The 19518-nt window shown below is 35.2% G+C and overlaps 1 protein-coding gene across 4 annotated transcripts in view; it reads right to left on the reverse strand.

The window, feature by feature from the left end:
* The window catches only part of LOC141397934 (uncharacterized), a 131283-nt gene extending 111999 nt beyond the window's left edge, over nucleotides 1–19284 (reverse strand). Inside the window, exon 1 of one of the 4 annotated variants that reach the window (XM_073974916.1) lies at nucleotides 18703–19284. In XM_073974916.1, the coding sequence (XP_073831017.1) occupies nucleotides 18703–18741 (39 nt within the window). In that variant the 5' untranslated portion in view covers nucleotides 18742–19284. The remainder of the gene's footprint in view (nucleotides 1–18702) is intronic. The other 3 variants (XM_073974917.1, XM_073974915.1, XM_073974918.1) reach the window with 3 other exon arrangements.
* Nucleotides 19285–19518: the final 234 nt, after the last annotated feature.

A 19518-nucleotide genomic window follows, 5' to 3' on the forward strand; every position in this document is an offset into this window, starting at 1 on the left:
ACTTTTCCCCAAATTTCCCCAGATTTTATTGAATTTCCTCAAAAAAATCCCCACAAATTTTTTAACAAATAATTACAAAAAATCGAAATTAGTTTTATTTTACTATTGAAATTCATATCATTAAACTTGTAAAGTATTCTATACACTTATAAATGCATTAAACTAACGATATTGAAAACTTCACTTTTAAGTGATTCAGAATCATTAGTCTCATTGGATTTATGAAAATTTTTATAATGAAAGGGTTGTGACATTTCTTTATGTGGGTCAAAATTTCTACAACAAATGGAGTTGTTAGAAAATTGATTATTTATTCAAGTAACTGCAGTAACTGCTGCATTTTATTTCTGAATATGGTTCAAAATAGAAGACTCTTTCTACTTAAGAATTACTTGTTGGAACGGAAAACATATTTAATACCATCTCCAATTTACGAATCATAACTTTCTGCATTACGATTCGTAAACATCCGTGGAGATTTTTGTGTTGACAAGTGGTTCTAAAAAGGTTCGCATAGAGCTAAAATTGTATTGACCCAGTGAATTGCTGCAAATATTGGGTTAAAATTGCTTTGAATTTAAATTGCATATTTGTAGGCATCGGTTTCAGCATTTGTATTAACAGAGTTAAAGATATTCGGCACTGGTCTTTTTAACTTTAATAATTGTTTACTCAAAAAAAGTACAAGTCAAAATTAAAGTCTAGATCCATGGCTCCTCATGGTAAACATGCCGAGTCGTTTCCGATCGATTCCACTATTTTTTCAATATCTTTTTAATATTTTTATTAATGGTTTCAATATTCGAGTGCACAGGAAAAAATGCATATAAGCAATGTGCATCGGTTTAAAAATTTAGATTAAGGCCCGTTCTTACATCTTTTTTTTAAAATCCCTTTTTGTTATACCTTACTTTAAGAAAAAATCCACTTCAAGCAATACAGTATGTGTACGTCAAATTTACTCAAATCGGATTGGTTGATTTGAATTTGATCTCAATTTTAAAAGGAACACAAAGTTTGTTTTATTTATCTGACACTTATTATTAAGGCAAACTCGTAGGAATAAAAAACGGTTTATCTGTCCGATATCGGCCAACATTTAACTACAAAAAGGATATAATAACGGGCCTAAGCATATTTATCTCTTTTTAATTGGAGCGATGCATGTTAAATAAAGTTTAATTTCATCATTGCCCATCAATCCAGAAATCATTTCTACAGTTAAGTCCCCTTCAGCAGTATAAATGATGGAAAATGTTATTTCAATTCAAGCCACTGTTCTAGTGCGCTGTCAGTCGTCGAACCGCATGATAACACTTCAAATCTGTCATAAATTATTACAGCTGCTACCCCGCGTGCTCTATTACTACGAGTATTCACGTACAGAAATTCCCCAAAAATCCCCAAATATTTTTCAGATTTCCTCAACATTTTCCCAATTCCCCATGTCGAAATTTTTTTCCCCATTTCAAATAAAAATTCCCCAAATTGGGGAAAAATCCCCAATACTGACAACGCTGATGGGCAACAAGCAAGCACATGCCACAGCCAGACGACAGACAGACAAGTCAAGTAAAAACTTAACAGACCAACAAGCAGCTGTGTAGTAATACAAATAACAGCAACAACTTCATTATCATCATCAGGATTCTCTTGAACAATTCAAAAGTTACCCCTAAAAAACAGAGTCCTTAAAAAGGACAACTTTGTTTGCAACAACATACAGACAAATGAAGCTAAACAGGAGTGGAGTAGCAACAACATCACTGTACTCAACACTGCTGCATTATGTTGGCCCACTACCAACATTCTAAACAACACAACCACCCACACCCAGAGAAAAAATATTTTTCGCTTTTGTTGGAACAAAAATATATGTTTTGGTTCCAAAAATGTATTTGTTTTGTTCAAACATTGTAATCCAAATCCAAAAATACCATCTTTTGTTCCAAACATAGAAAACAAAAACAACTTTCGAATTTCCGCAATATTGTTAAAATCGTTAACAATACCGATTGTAGGAACTATCATAATCTAATTTTGTTTACAAAAAGTATTGTCAATACAGAAAACCAGCCCAGAAATTTTTGATTTGAGTGCATATACTTCTCATATACACTTTTCGCATAACTTGAATATAAATGTCGCGTATAATATTGCAATCATTGATGAACACAATACATGGTTTGCTGCATTGGCTGACAACAAAGACAAACAAAAAGCCACAAGAACCCACCACAACATAAGGAATAATTAAACACCATAACAAACATGAAAAGGAAAGAAGAATGAAACAAAACAGAAACAAATAAAAACAAGAGTCTCACAAGTACATACACACAAAAACAAAGGTAAAGGCAGCATGTCATACAAGCACACCACAACTCACCAAATTTGTTTTTTCAACACGGCATCGAATAGCGAGAGAAGAGAAACAAATTTTCGAAGAAAAGAGAGAAATATTGTTCAGTTGACACAAACTATTTTTGGATTTACAATACTACATGAGGAATCCAACAATATGTTAACAATACATATTTTGCTCTTGGAATATTGTTGGATCAAACATATTTTTTTCTCTGCGTGCATCCTCATCATCATCAGTAAAAATATAATGGTAATCCCTGCAGAGTGCATGTGTTTTTTAGCTAGAACCAGAGAGTCAACAAACGGCGAGAGAGAACCAACCAACCATTCGTCCATTGCAAATGGTCAAGTTTACACTATGACCCATAAAAAGTACTCATTGTTAGGACCAAACTGAAGAGAAAAAAGAAACACCAAATGAAAAATTGTTTCTCCGAGAATAAAACACAAAATACCCTACAAAAAAGGGGTAACTCATTGATTGTTTCAAATATTAGGTGTGTTTTGCAAAGATTTTAGAATATTAGGGATTTGTATGAATTTTTTTACTTTAGACAAACTTGAATTTATAGTTTTTTTGTTTCTCCGAGAATAAAACACAAAATATCCTACAAAAAGGGGTAACTCATTGTTTCAAATATTAGGTGTATTTTTGAAAGATTTTAGAATATTAGGGATTTGTATGAATTTTTTACTTTAGACAAACATGAATTTATACAGTTTTTTTCAGGATGGAGTAAGTAGTCCTACTTTATGTCAAGGAGACGTTGGCCCTCAGTCTGTGCCACTTGGAACTAATTTTAGCATGTACTGAGCTAACTTGTGCCACCAAAACTTTTTACCATTAGAACAATAAAAAACATAGGCCCGACTTCCGATAGAAAAAATTGCAATAGGAAAGCAAATAAGCCAAGGCTATAGACGGGACGGTGCCGACCTTATAACACCCTAGACCGCTACCCCTGTGCAGAAGCCTTTCACGTATCAAAATTCCTTTTAGGAACAAATAAAACGGTGTTAAGTTCGGCCGGGCGGAACTTGTTATATCCTCAACCACGAGTTGTATTGAAGTAAAATGAAACAATTAGTTTCCTTTAGATTATGAAGAAGACTAAATCCCAAATTTCAGCAATTTCGGCAAAACAATGTAATGTGTGTGGTTAACCTTTAAAATACCGAAATTCGGGAGGTACCGTTCTATAAGGGCTATATCAAAACGTCGATCTATACCTACAAATTTCTGGCTTAAAGTTTTTAGACTCAAAGAAGACTAATACCAAATTTCCGATATTTCGGTAAGATATGGGATATAGGAAGACGTGGACCTATACTGATGATTCTCTTCTGGAATATTTTATTTAAAAGATTAAATAATAAAAATTCAGTCTTTCGGTGGGATATTGACTGGCGGTTAACCGGTTCTGAGTTACAAAACCGAAACTGGTTTTTGCAAAAGTCGTCATTTTCGGTTAACCGAAAAAACCGATTATTTGTGTCGGTTAAACGGTTTTTAAAAAATAGTCATATTTTTAATATTTAATAAAAAATGTATTCGTGAAAGTTAACTAAACGAACACAAGGTACGGGCAAAGTTATAAGTGTCAGATACCTTAAAATTTTAAAAATATTTTGTGTAAAATGTATAGTTGTGCCAATCTAGTTCAATTGAACGATCTATGAAAAAATGTGTATACGTAATATCACACGGTAGTTTGTATGACGTTACTCATACGTTTCTGAACTAGTACAGTAAACTAAGAACTTGTCGAATACACTGTGCAACACTGAAAATGCAAACAACTTCTAGTATGAATTTTTTGAAAGTACATATTTGGACTACAAAAACCCTAGTAGGGTTTTGTCCTGTCAGATCCAGTTCGGATTTTATGGCCTCATCTAAACCGGGCTAAATCTACACTTTTTTGCATTTATCAGGCCTTTATCTCAGAAACGAATAGGAATTTGGCTTTGCTGTCTTTAGCAATATTGTAGCCCTAAACTAGTAGAAGTTATCTTTTGAAAAAACCACAAATGAAAAACTCCATCTAGGGCATTAAAATCTATAAAATATAGAAAATTTTACATAATTGCTGAAATTCTGGTCAATATCGGCTAAACTATTGAGAGTTGAACCAAGTAACCTTTTGCAAAAATCTTCCAAATAAAGTTCTCAACAATCCTTTAGAACATTCTGAAACTCTAAAATGCTTACTTCATGTTGTTTCGGCGGTATTTTGCATCATATCTTTTACAACACGTATTTCAAACACAGTTCACACCAACAGTTTATTCTCGCATTTCGGATTTCACTACATTATTGACATTTTTATTAAATCGTCGTTGAAAAATGTACTAAAAATAACGGTATAGAGTCATTTTACAACAATGATATGTTTTGAAGGGCTGTGTATTACATTCCAGGGAATATTTTTCCAAAAGAAAATATTCAGAAAAAATTAACGGTTTTGGAGATACGGTGCGAAATGTATAAAAATTGTGCATATATTTTGAAATTTGATGCAATAAATGTAGTTTTTCGAGTTCATTATTTCTCCAAATATTTTATTCTTGTCCTTACCTACAAATTTGCTTCAGAGGTCAGAAGAAGATTTGCATTGGTTTCAGAGATATAGCCCCGAATTTCTTTAAAAACTCAATATTTAACCATGTTCAGATGGTGCCATAAAATTCGAGCTGGATCTGACACAACCGAACCCAACTAGGGTTTCTTGTCGTTTGGGTCTGTACTTTCAAAAAATCCTCAGTTCGAATTGTTTGCACAAGATCACCTTAAAATGTTGCACAGTGATATCAGGTTATAAAAGGTATGTATGTTTGATTGCGGCAATTCACGATAATTCGAGGTTGGCAAAAAAGACGAAGAATTCAGATTTAATAAAATTTAAACTTATTACTTTTGGTACACAATTTTAAATTTGTAAGGGTTTTTACTATTCTTAAGGCACAATTTTTTAACAAGGATATTATGAGATAATTATATAATAACGAAGTCGTTATATTTCATTTACCCCTAGTCGCACATTTTTAATCAAATATTTATCAATTATGAGCAATTTTTATTTATGCCTTTCCGCACAAACCCATGCAACGCTATGTTCTGTTGTATGAAACAGCATGGCAATGCTTGACAACCAATGAAATTTTCATTGCCTAGCCATGTCGGTTCGTATCACACACAACGACAGCTCATGAACTGAACAATCAAAGCGAATGTTGAACGGTGTGTCAACAAATATGTTATACCTAACAATATTACAAAAGAAACTCAAAAAATTTTACATTATTTATTTAATTGCAGGAAGATTATATAAGTTAATTTTAAAATAATAAAAAATTGTAAAATAAAAATATGTTCATAGAAATTTAATTTCACTTGAAGAATATGTATATATAATTCTTAAATTAAAAGTTATAAAAACTTGTTAAAAAAACAACAAACGAAATATTAATAGAAAATTCAATGTACTAAAACATGATAATTAAATTAAATACATAAAATAGTTATGAACTCAAACGAAAAAATAAGAAATCAATGTTTAAATAGTTATAAGGAACACTTTTTATAACCTCCACCATAGTATGGAGGGTATATTAAGTTTGTCATTCCGTTTGTAACACATCGAACTAATCATTTGCGACCCTATAAAGTATATATATTCTTGATCAGGATAAAATTCTAAGACGATCCATGTCCGCCTGTCCGTCTGTTGTAATCACTCTAGCGTCCGCAATAATTGAGATAGAGTGCTGAAATTTTGCACCCGAGGGTCTTTTTTTCCATAGGCAGGTCAAGTTCGAAGATGGGCTATATCGGTCCACTCTTTGGTATAGCCCCCATATAACGGAACCTCCGGATTTGAGGTATTTTGACGTTCTTCGCCACATTTGCAGACCGAATTAGCTATAATTTGGCACTTAGGGTTCCTAGTGATCAACAAACTTATATCCCAAAGGATATGGGCATAGGTCCATGTTTTGGTATAGCCCCCATATATCGGTACCTCCCGATTTTCGGTATTTTGAGAATTTTAACCACAATTTTTAACAGAACTATCTGTAATTTGCCATTTGAGGTTCTCAGTGGTCATGAAACATCTCCACCAAACTTCGTCAACATAGGTCCATGTTTTGGTATGGCCCCCTTATAACCGTACCTCCCGATTTTCGGTATTTTGAGAATTTTAGCCACAATTTTTAACCGAACTATCTGCAATTTGACATTTGAGGTTCTCAGTGGCCATGAAACATCTCCACGAAACATCGTCAACATAGGTCTATGTTTTGGTATCGCCCCCATATAACGGTACCTCCCGATTTTCGGTATTTGAGAATTTTAGCCACAATTTTTAACCGAACTATCTGCAATTTGACATTTGAGGTTCTCAGTGGCCATGAAACATCTCCACGAAACATCGTCAACATAGGTCCATGTTTTGGTATAGCCCCCATATATCGGTACCTCCCGATTTTCGGTATTTTGAGAATTTTAACCACAATTTTTAACCGAACTATCTGCAATTTGACATTTGAGGTTCTCAGTGGCCATGAAACATCTCCACGAAACATCGTCAACATAGGTCCATGTTTTGGTATAGCCCCCATATATCGGTACCTCCCGATTTTCGGTATTTTGAGAATTTTAGCTACAATTTTTAACCGAACTAGCTGTAATTTGCCATTTGAGGTTCTCAGTGGTCATGAAACATCTCCACCAAACATCGTCAACATAGGTCCATGTTTTGGTATAGCCCCCATATAACGGTACCACTCGATTTTTTGTATTTTGAGAATTTTAGCTAAAGTTTTTAACCGAAATAGCTGTAATTTGATATTTGAAGTTCTCAGTGGTCATAAAACATCTCCAACGAAACATCGTAAACATAGGTCCATGTTTTGGTATAGCCCCCATATATCGGTATCTCCCGATTTTCGGTATTTTGAGAATTTTAGCTGCAATTTTTAACCGAACTAGCTGTAATGATCGGTATTTTGAGAATTTTAGCTACAATTTTGTCTATTCAAAAAGAATTGTCAATATAGGTCCAAGTTTTGGTATATCACCCCATATAACTGTACCTCCAGATTTTCGGGAATTTTCAGTGGTCACGAAATTTCTTCACTAAAATTCGTCAACATGGGTCCATTTTTGGGGGTCTACATTGTTTTGATGAAACTACCCTCAATTTGACTCTTGATGTTCCCTGCAGCTAGATTAGACAACACTGTGCAACAAAATGAAGGTGAAAGTCTGGGGCACGGAAAATTCCTCTTAGGGAAGAAAGGCCTTGGTGAGTATATTATGAACCCCGAAGGACAGATACGCCGTGAGTCAAACTTCCGCGTTATGGCGTGATGAAAATTGTTAGAGACCTTGTGGCACATCAGGAATCAGCGTTATATCATTGTTCACTGTTGCTTAAGTGCTCTACAAAAACAATAAACAAAGATATAATAGGTCTGTACGATAACCCAAAAGTTTGTGCAAATTTGCACAAACTTTTACAAAATACTGTTCGATAACAAACTTGCAAAGTAAAAGAGAGAGAATTTGGAGACAATTGTGAGAGAGTTTTGGAGACTTTTGTTTACAAGTTTTTGCAAGGAAAATTTTTCTTGTAAGAATTTGCAAGTTTGATCAGCTGATTTAAATTCGAATGTTTTGTGGGGGACTTCTTGGCAAAAACATAAACAAACGTTTGGCAATTAAAATAAATAGATATAAAAAATGCAACAAATTATTAAATAAATTATGGAAAACGATAATGTAAGTAAAATAACTTGTTTTGTAGTTTGTGGTGACTATTTTATTTTAAAGGTATCAAATCCAAGCAAACAGCGGTGCATCCATGGAATAGGAGAAACGCAATGTAGGCGGCTAGGTATTCCCAACGATATCAATAAATATGTATGCCAAACATCGCACTGCGTTCCAGTATGTTTTATATTTGTGCATTGGAAAGGGAATTATAGTTGTAGCAACACTAAGGGCCTCGTCACATAAGAGGCAGAAGTAATTTCAGCCAGAAAGCCATGCTTGTTATGTACCGAGGCCTTACTTAACACGATAGCCGGGTGGAACGCAGTTCGGGAACATTGGCGCAGTATCAGCATATGTGAATTGGAACTTTCATCTACGGACAGATCGAATGTATTTAGGGTCTTTTCAGAATTTTGTGCCAGTTTTTGGACATTTGAGGAGGAGGGTATGGACCGGCATAGTGCATTACGGAAGTGGATATTATTTTGAGAGTCATACCTTTGCGATAGATATCGCGCCCACTAGTCATTTCAGTGGGTTATCGTACACCTGTTGGACCAGTATGCCAGGAAGCATGGACTTGTCCACGGAAAACATAATATGGCTGTACATCATCGGTATAAATTTCCAAAGGATCTCCGAACAGACCCTAAACTGCACTTGGACACAAATGTTGAACTTTTGTGGGGGAGGTATTCTAAGGAGAGGACCGATATGGGCCAGTTTAGAAGTCAAACTAAGTTTGGACAAAGACCAAATTTTGGACCAAATCGGTCTATCAGTTCGAGAGTTATTGTGCACTTCAGCTATTATATATGGTGCCATAGGGGTTTTTACAACTTTCGGGCTGTTTTTCCAAGATGTATGGACTTGCCACTGACAAAATTTTTATCGTTGTAATTTAGACAGCGATTGCAAGTTGCGTCATCAGAAATCAAAGTTAGTCAAGGGCAGGTCTTAAAGTGAACTTATCCGAAATTTTGTGTGGGAGGTACCCCATAGAATGGGCAAATGTAGTCCATATTCAAACCTGATCTATATCTGGTAGATATATTAGGATGCGTAAAGTATAAACCAAATCGGTCGGTCCCTTCAAGAGTTATCGTGAGCACAATTTTTCCGAATATTTTTGAACTTTTGTGGGGGAGATACCTGAAGGAATGAACCCATATGGCTTATCTTCGAACTTAAACTAAGTTTGGACAAAATATTATGAAGGCCAAATTTTCAATCGAATCGGTAGGTCCGTTCGAGAGTTATCTTGCGCTCCAACCACTACACACGGTGTCATAGGGTTTTTTTTAACTTTCAGACTATTTTCTCAGAAAGTAGGGTTTAGCCCCTGATGAAACTTGTACCGCCGTATGGGGGGCCGTGAATACAAGATGCTACAACAAAAAAACGATTCAAAAGCAGGTCCTAAACTGAACTTTTCCGAAATTTTGTGTGGGAGGTACCCGAAGGCGTGGTCCGATTGAGTCCATATTGGAACCTCATATAAGTTTGGTAGAAATTTCAAGATGTGCAAACTTTGGACCAAATCGGTTGCTCCCTTCAAGAGTTATCGTGCGCACAAATTTTCCGAACATTTTCGAACTTTTGTGGGGGAGGTACCGGATGAAGTGGACCGATATAACCCGTCTTCGAACTTAAACTAAGTTTGGACAAAATATTGCGAAAGCCAAATTTTGGACCGAATCGGTTCATCCGTTCAAGAGTTATCGTGCGCACCAGCCAGACAGACGGACGGACATTGCTAAATCGACTCCAAATTGTCTGAAACACATTTCGTCCAAACATACTTGGAGTCTAAAACCATTATTTCGAAGAGGCACATTTTGCCCGTATGAAAGTGTATATACATACCCTCGTTAGCATAAATGCTGAGGGTATAAGAAATGGTACCCACCTTCAATTGTTAAGTTTAATCTTTTCCGCCAACTTCTTCTTGTTTATAAAATCAGCTGACTTCTTGCAAGTTTTTACAAATTGCTGTTCGATAACAATCTGCAAATTTTTTGCTTCGAGAGAGCAAAATTGGTGGAGAGAGGTTACTGAGAACTTGCTGAGTGCTTGCAAGTACTTTTCACTTGCGAAGTTATCGTACACACCTAATGCTAATTCATGATGGCTTACAGGGTCTCTTGCAAAAACGTCATCACGCCATAACGCGGAAGTTCGACTCACGGCGCATCTGTACTTCGGGGTATTTAATATACACACATTAAGGGCTTTCATCTCCAAAAAGAATTATCTCTGCCCCAACATTTGTGTTCACAGTGTAATTTAAGCAATAGTGGGAGGCAGTAGGAGTCTATCCATTGTCGAAAAGTCGTTACACCTAAAATTGTGAAAGGACCCTAATTATTCCATTTTAATTAAGACTTTTTATGGTGGAGGGTATAAAAAGTTCGGCCCGGCCGAACTTAACGAATTTTTACTTGTTTAAATTCATGTTTTCATTCACAAAATAAATCACGGGCTTTAGAAAATATTCTTTCAGATGGCGCCGAACTAGCAGGTATTGCGAATATTGACGCACTCAGCTTATGCAGGTATGTAAAATCGTTCTTATGGGACTCCCACCATACCAATATATCGAAATTTATATGATACACAACTGTCTAGGCGTTGAACCTTGATATTTCAATTGGTAATTCTTTTCCTGATATTTTCATCAATGAGCCCTGGATGAAAGCATTGAAGACATCTTCTTCCATATCAGTTCCCTCCATTGCGTCGAAGTGGATATCGTGTGAAAAAAATTTCGTACAACTCTGCCATTAGTTTGAATTTTTCGTGAGTTGTGTTTAGCTCACTGCGATCGAATTTTTAGAGCTTATTGGTAGAAGGAAACGGAAATAGAGCCTCTTTATGTACGTCAAAAATGATCACAAGCTGGATGTAGTGTATAAATTTCATTTTAACTATGGGTAATGTCCGAGTACTTGTGTCCACATATTTTTTAATTTGTTTATCTGAGGAATCAAGCACTATGCCTCAAATAGTTATAGTTTTTTACATCTCTTTTCATTATCGTATATTCTCTGCATACTTTATACATATTTTATATCACTGAAATTTCCATACTGATTTTTAATTGAAACACGTATACTCTAATAAATATTTTCTCAAATTGGAAAAAGACAGGCTAAAAGGTTTTACCGGATTCATGAAGAAAAATTAGTGAATAACACCTTTGAAGTGGGATTTCCTGTGGTGTTTTCTACTATTTTCATTCAAGTTTTCAAAGGGGTCCAGAATTCATACAAAAATGAAACATGCAAACAAATTTACCTCTTTTATGACAAAAAATTAGCGAAGAATGCCAAGATTTTCCCAACGCTTTCTCAGTCTGTTACATTAGTGTTTCCTATTCTGAGAAACATTTTAATGTAACAGGCTGAAAATGTATACCTGTTTTAATGTAAACGAGCCAGTGAAAGATTCCATTTATCGGCAAATTTTTACAATGGTTGATTTTTTTTTTTTTTCAAATATTCTCGGTTTCATAAATGTATTTATTACTACACACCTGCATATAATATTTCTAACCCATAAGCACATTGCAGTAACATAGATTCACAAACACACTGTTTCTCAATTTCAGCATACGCGCACACAAACGACAGCTACCTGTGTTGGATGGCATGGTTTCATGCTATCGTAGACATATTGCCTTTGTGGAGAACACCCATGCAAATCTTTATGCCTTGCCATGTCACGGCCAAACGATAAGCAATGGCACACACACGAACTGAAATGGGTATTGTTGTCGTATGTCAATGTTTATCAAATAATCAGCACATGATTGGCATCACAAAGTCAGTATGTTAAAAAGGCACCATTTAGTCCATGCAACATTTGCTACCCTATAGTACCTATTTAACAAAATCGTTTTAAACTGGTTAACCGGTTTTGGAAATGTTCGAAAACCGAAAACTTTGAAAAATTGAAAATTTTGGTTAACCGAAAACCGTTTTTATTTATTTTTGGTCTGTTCCTTTACTTTTGAAAGTGGTAAAACCGGCAAAAGTAGCAAAAGTTGTAATCTGCTTCCATATGAATTGTATGGTGTCTGAAGTAAAGGAACGCTTTTCGAGTAAAAAGTTGTAAAACTTGAAGATTCTTGCACGTAAAGGAACAGAGCTATAATTATTTTTTTTTTTTTTTTTGGAAAACCCGGTACTGTATCTTGGACTCCTAATGTAGATGTTGCACTTATATTGGCGGAACACACTGACACCGCTCCGCATACCACAGACCGACTTATCGCGTTATATGTAGCCAAGAAGGTTTCTTTGTCTACACTCCAAGTACTCCCGGCTTGAGGGACTCGAAGACCTTGTTCCTGGATCTCAGCTTGTCGCAGATACCTGTGGCATTCTCGGACGAAATGTGACCCTAGAATCTTGGCAACGTTAGTGTTCGGAATTTTGCTACCATCGACCATGACATTCAGTTCAGTGCTTACTTCCGCAGTCCATGTGGTGAATAGAATGGCCGCACACTTCTCTTCGCCCACTTCTTTCGCCACTTGTTCTTATTATGCTCACTAACCAACTTGTAAACTTCCAGTGTCAGCTCTCTGACTAAGAGGTCACTGGGGTTTGCTCGCTTCGGTGTGGACTGTGTTGATTGGGTGGAATAATAAGGCCCACCAATACCTACCTACCAAAACTTCTTTTGTCACATAAGAAAATGTTATTCATTTTTATACCCTCAGCATTTATGGCCTAATCGATGAAAATTTTTTACTAGTTTATTGTTGTGGTTAAAAAACGAATCCTACAAAAAATTGTGAAAATCGGATAAGATTTCGATATAGCTACATATATTAGGCCAAAAATACCTAAAATCGGCCTATCGGCGCTGTATCAAAATCCGACTCGATTTTCATAATTTTTGTAATTTTCGTAAAAATGTTCCTTTGGCCCCATACAAATTACTGTGTAAACAAAGATCCCTCTGGTGGCACGGGTTTACGTTAACCGATCGACATAAAATTTGATATATAAGGTTTTTGGATCAAATGGGTGAAGCAGTTAGTTCCCCAAGGAGGCGTGATATCTCCGGAACTGTTGAACCTCTACCTTTCTGCAATTCCACGACCTCCCGACGGCATTGAGTTAATTACGTACACGGATGATTGTACACTCATGGCGTCAGGTCATAACATTGGTAACATTTGTGACAGGCTAAACGCCTATCTCATTGATCATGTCGAGTTTTTCCACGCAAGGAATATAAAAATATCCACCACTAAGTTAACAGCCACACTGTTCACTACATGGACGGCGCAAATGAAGCTCCCACTGAATGTGCAGGTAGACGGTTCAAAAGATAAAGAAACCTTGTTAACCACATAAATTAGTTCGTACCAATAGTCGGCATCTATTACCCAGTTGTCGGCACCCCACAACGTACGTACTTTAAATCATGGCTAATATTGCTTAAAATCGCTAAAGTTCATTTCAAATTGAAACAATTTTTTATTAATTAGCCTTTAAAGTATTTGTTTATTATTTTTTATAATTTTTAGCTAAAAGTAATCGATAAAAATCAATGTTTATAACGCCATGCCGACTTTAGGCAAATTTTATATTTTTTTGTCCCTAAATTCGGCATCAGCAAAAATTGCACAATTATAAATATTTTTTAAAAATTTATTTTTCTAAAGTGTTCTTTTAACTGTCCTCTACCTATATAACAAAAATGTTGTGGAAAATTTCTTGATTTTAATATAATTACAGAGCTTATAAGGTTAACATCTCCGCAATTTTTTTCTTAAGAGACATGCATTTTCGGTTGTGCTGAAAACCCTTCACTGACAAAAACTTAAATTTCGATATAAAAATTGGTCCTAGCTCAATGAAATTTTATATAAATTTAGCTGACAATATTGTTAAAGCACTTTTAAGATTATTTTCCTATTTTGTTTTCTTAATTTTCAGTTATTTGAGTTCAAATTCAAAAGGTGCCGACTACTGGTACATGCCGACATTAGGTGCACTTACCCTAGTTAACATGGGTCATCAAACACCATTGTGCCACTATCCTCCTAATATACAGAGGCAAATATGCACTAAGGCTGCATAAATTCCGAAGCTGGAACTTCAGACGACGTAATATCATTGATATGATCAACTTGAAAGCCAATCTACTGTCAATAACAACACCCAGGCACGTTAAGTGGTCAACAAACTCAACATCAATCGAATTAACAAAAGTTTTAGACCAATTTATTACAACTTCATTTGATGAAATCCACTGGGACAGCGAGTTCAAAACCTAAACATGTCATTTCCACTAATCGTCTAGCAATTTTCACCAACAGCGATTAAAAACGCCAATTTAGTAGAAATCCTCTACAATGAGCAACACTTGTTTGTAAGTTTAGCGCCAACCCTTTTGTAAATTTGCACACTCTCACCACCCACTCACCTCCCCCCACTCCAACACAAAAACGGCTTCAAAGAAAACAAATTATTTGACATTCAGTTGAAATTAGAAGCAACAGCAGCAGCAACAACAAAATTAATGCACAATATGAAAAATAGCAGCAGTCGCCGAACTGAAGTTTCCCAGCTAACATTTTTTTCCGAATTCTTTGCGAATTCGGTCAGAATCTCTGCACAAGTTGCCGATTCTGATGCCGAATTCTTTCCGAATTCGGTACAAAAGTTGTATGGACGTGTCCACCGAAATCGGAAAGAATTTTCTAAGAAAATTCTAACAAAATATTAGAGTTTCGCAACGAATTCGGTCCGAATTCGGAAAAAAATTCTGGAAAATTCGGTGGAAAATTTAGATTTTTTGAAGAAAATCGGTCCGAATTCGGAAAGAAATTCTGGAAAAATTCGAAGAAAAGATTAGATTTTCTGGAAAAAATCTGATGAAATTCTTGGCCGCTGACGTTTTTGATATTGACACACAACACAGAACAAATCCCCAAACTCAGAAACAATTCTCTTTTAATTCCCTATTTATGGATGATTCTAATTTCAAACTTCCTAATGATTTTCCCTCTTGTTATCATTTTGTGATTAATAGTAGAAGAATGTGCACGAGTATGTGAAAGCTATCAACACTAGCTTGAATTATTATATGTTGCATTTATATTAAAACAATTCAAAAACTGTATATGCGAATTTTATAAAAAATCACTTTGTTTTTCGACAACAATCGAACAAAAAGATCCGTTAGAAAATCGGTTAGACATCGGAACGAATTCGGAACGAGGTTCTTAAGGTTCTTCAGAAAATGTGCAGAGATTCTTAAAAAAAAGTTTTAGAAAATCGGTACAATTTCTAGAAAAACATTAGAGAAATCGACAAATATCTAAAATATATTCAGAAAATTTCGGAAAAAAATCGGAAATCAGAGCCCTCGGAAAAAATTGTTAGCTGGGTTATTACAAACAATTGGCGGCGTCTCATTCTGCCCCTTTTATTATTCTCTCAACAAATTCTCTCTTTTTTCTCTTCAAAACAATATATTGTTTATATATTGTGGGTTGTTGACAGTAAATTTGTTGTGGCGTCGACGTCAACGGCAGCAGCTATGCATTTCTCCACCATGTCCATGCAGAGAACAACAACAACGGTGCGTGTGGCGATGTGCATTGGAATTGGAGTATGAGTATAATTTAGAAAACTACTACTCTACGCGCGGAAAATGGACAATTGCTTGTGTAAAATTTTAAGCCTTTTTCCCAAACAACAAAAGTAACAACAAGCTCAATTCTGTTGTTGTGACGCTGGCGTTTTTTGCTACTTGCTTGGTGAGCCATTCTTCTTATTATTGCTATTATTATAGTTTCGTTTGTAACATCCCCGCCTTCTTTTTGGGGTGTTTGATGCTGGCTGCAGGGATGCCAGATTTGCCGATTTATCGGCATTTTGCCGATTTTTAGTCCAAAAAAATAGAAATGCCGATTTGCCGATTTTTACCCCTAAAATGCCGATTTTTAGTTAAGGCAACTTGTTCGCATAAAATTTCCGTTTTGTATGAAAATTGTGGTTGGTAGAACTAATTTGGTACAATAACAAAGACAACTATATCATCAAGATTAATTTGATTAATAATAATAAAATTTTTTAACATATTATAAAAACAGTTTGAATTTTCTTGATTACCAAAACGTGTACTTCAGTATATACGCCACGGAAATTGTTCAAAAAACGAAATTGTCGAAAATTGGGTTAGTGGAAATAATTAAAAACTGCACAAACTTTTACATTCAACTTTGTTGTCAGATTTTGAAGCGGTTTAATTTAGAAAATAAACTTAAGTGCCTAGCTTCAGTAAATCAAAGTTTTATAATAAATGGCACAGAAGATTAATTTATCGACATTATAAAGGAATACGAATGCTTTATAAACATAAACGAAAAGCAAGTATCACGCGAACTTTCACGTTTAAATTTCAGAAATTTGTTTAAAGATAAAAACATAGAATTGCTAGACTTTTGGAAAACAGTGTGTGAATTAATATGTGCAAATTCTGAACCATTATTTTCTATTTTGTCCAAATTTATTAAACATATTTAAGTCTTGCCACATTCTTCAGCAAATGTGGAAAGAGTTTCTAGCCAAGTAAATTTAAATAAAAACAAGTGCCTAAATCGATTAGTTAGGGACTCGATGGAAGGAATTCTCTTTACTAAAGACTACTTAAAATTAAATAAGTCCAACTGTTATAATGTTGTAATTAAAAATGATTTGTTACAAATATTTATTTCAGAAATTGAATTTAATTGTAAACCAAAATTTCAAAATTCCAATACAACTAGTAAGAAAGTGTCAGTCGGCTTTGCTGACAGAGGTATACCCTCAGCCTATGAGAATTGAAACTTTCTTCCTCTGACAGATTGAATGTTTTTAAGGTCTTTTCAGAATTTTGTGGCCATTTTTAGACATTTGAACTTGCCGAAAATGTGGATTAAAATTTAAATTCAAAAGTGTTGTGGAGGTGGTACTTAAAGGAATGGACCGACATAAGAGTTATATCTTTTCGATATATATCGCGCCCACTAGTCCTTTCAGTGGGTCATCGTATAACTTTTGGAGTCGGTTGATCAGTTCGAGAATTATCGTGCTCTACAGCCACTACATTTGGTGCCATAGGGGTTTTTACACCTCTCGGGCTATATTCTCATGAAGTATGGACATGCCCCTGAAAAAGCTTTTACCGTCATAATGGAGGAAGTGTATACAAATTGTTGCAACAAAAACCAAAGCGATTCGAGAGCAGGCCCTAAACTTAACATATCCGAAATTTTGTGTGGAAGGTTCCCGAAGGAGTGGACCGATTGAGTGCGTATTGGAACCTCATCTAAGTCTGGTAGACATTTCACGATGTGCAAAGTATGGACCAAATAGGTTACTCCCTTCAAGGGTTATCGTACGCACAATTTTTTCATTTTCGAACTTTTGTGGGAGAGGTACTTGAAGGAGTTGACCGATAATGCCCATCTTCGAACTTAAACTAAGTTTGGACAAAATATTACGAAAGCCAAACTTTGGAAAAAAATCGGCTCATCCGTTCGAGAGTTATAGTGCGCACCAGTCAGCCAGACAGACAGACGGGCGACACCAAATTGTCTGAAACACATTTCGTCCAAACATATTTGGGGTCTAAAACCATTATTTCGATGAGACACATTTTGCCCGTATGAAAGTGTATATACCCTCGTTAGCATAAATGCTGAGGGTATAAAAACAATCACCTTATTAATTATCCTCTTAAGACAATATTTGTATACGTTTTGTTTAGCTTGACTGAATTGAAAATATATTGATCTCATATATATAAATATATACAACATATGCATATGGTAAAACCATTTATTTTCATACATATTTTGAATTGTTGCCTTGGTTTATTAATTCTTAATCGTTTTGTTGTACTTAAAATGTTATTTTTAAACTTATGCTTATTAAATAAAGCGATAATTTGAACTGAATAAATGTTTTTTAATTTGCCGATTTTTTGCCGATTTTGAAAAATTTTTGCCGATTTTGCCGATTTTGGCACCCGAAAAGTGCCGATTTTCGACCAAACTTATCTGGCATCCCTGGCTGGCTGGTTGCTGCTGCGGAATTTTGTTGGTGGGGCATTTCGAGGCGTCTATATACCAAGCGACAGAAACTACTACAATTGAGAAATATCCAAGTTTTACTTCTAATAAAGCATAAACACGACATACCTACATACATTCACAAGCTAAAGCAAGTAGCCAACCAACCTACCTAGCCACTCGTAATCCCCAAACAATACCAACTTCTTTGATATTCTTTTTCTGGTTGTTTGTGTGGCATCCAAAACACATCTTAGCTTGGGTGGGGAGTAGAAAAAAAAAACAAGCGAACAGCGAAATCAATAAAAACAACAAAATACACATTTTTGCAAAGACTATAAAAAGGCGCGCGCAAATTGTTATTTTAACCCAACTCACAACTCAGGTTGGTCCCAGGCAAGGAAAAAAACTTGTATATGGAATAAAAATTTGATGGCTAAATTTCAGCGTATAGATAAAAGAAAACATTACTTACCGCAGCCGGTTGGAAACACAATCTACAAATGCTTTCCATGGCGAACTAGAAAACGCCAAAATTTCAATTTCTCACAGAAAAAAAGATCAAGCCAATGGAATTTATTGAAACTTTATTTCATAGAGTTTGTCTGTCTGTCCACCAAAATTTGGAAATACTTTGCACAAATAACCGCGCAAATCACTTTATTTGCTTAACCGTTTTGTCTTCTTTGTTTTCGTTAATTACTTTCTTAGTTTCGATCACTTTTTTGCTTGTTTTTCACATTTTTTCATCTTTTTTTACTTCTGGCGCAGAGCTTATTTTTTAGTCTTTTGGGTCTTTTGTTGTGTGTGTTTGGTTTTTTCACAATGTCCAATTGAATTTATTCCAATTCATAAGTTTAGTTTCTTCGCACTTATGACGTTGTTAAATTTGGTTTGCACTTGTTTTCCATTTTTCCATTGGTTGCGTTTGTTTATCTTTTTTGTATTTGTTGAGCATTTTTTTATGGACCGAAATCAAAATAATTCTTTTTTTCTGCTGAAATGATTCTTTTTTTTCCTGCTGAAATCAGAGATGGAAGCGAGTCGATTTTCTGACGGCGGTGCGCCGCCGCCTCTTACTTATTTAAGGGTTTAGCCACCGCCGATGTAAAAATATATAAAGCTGCTTTTACATCGTGGTACAATTACTTAGAGGTAGTTTACACTATCTATCAATGTCATATGAAACGATATAAAAACATTCCATATCTACCCACGCAGGCAATGTGGAGAAGTAATTTTATTACATTTTTGCTGGTGTGGACGCGCAAAGTAAATGGCGTAAGGAAAA

The sequence above is a fragment of the Musca autumnalis genome, unplaced genomic scaffold (assembly GCF_047663935.1).
Source record: "Musca autumnalis isolate F117 unplaced genomic scaffold, ASM4766393v1 scaffold_3, whole genome shotgun sequence".
Lineage (NCBI taxonomy): Eukaryota > Metazoa > Arthropoda > Insecta > Diptera > Muscidae > Musca > Musca autumnalis.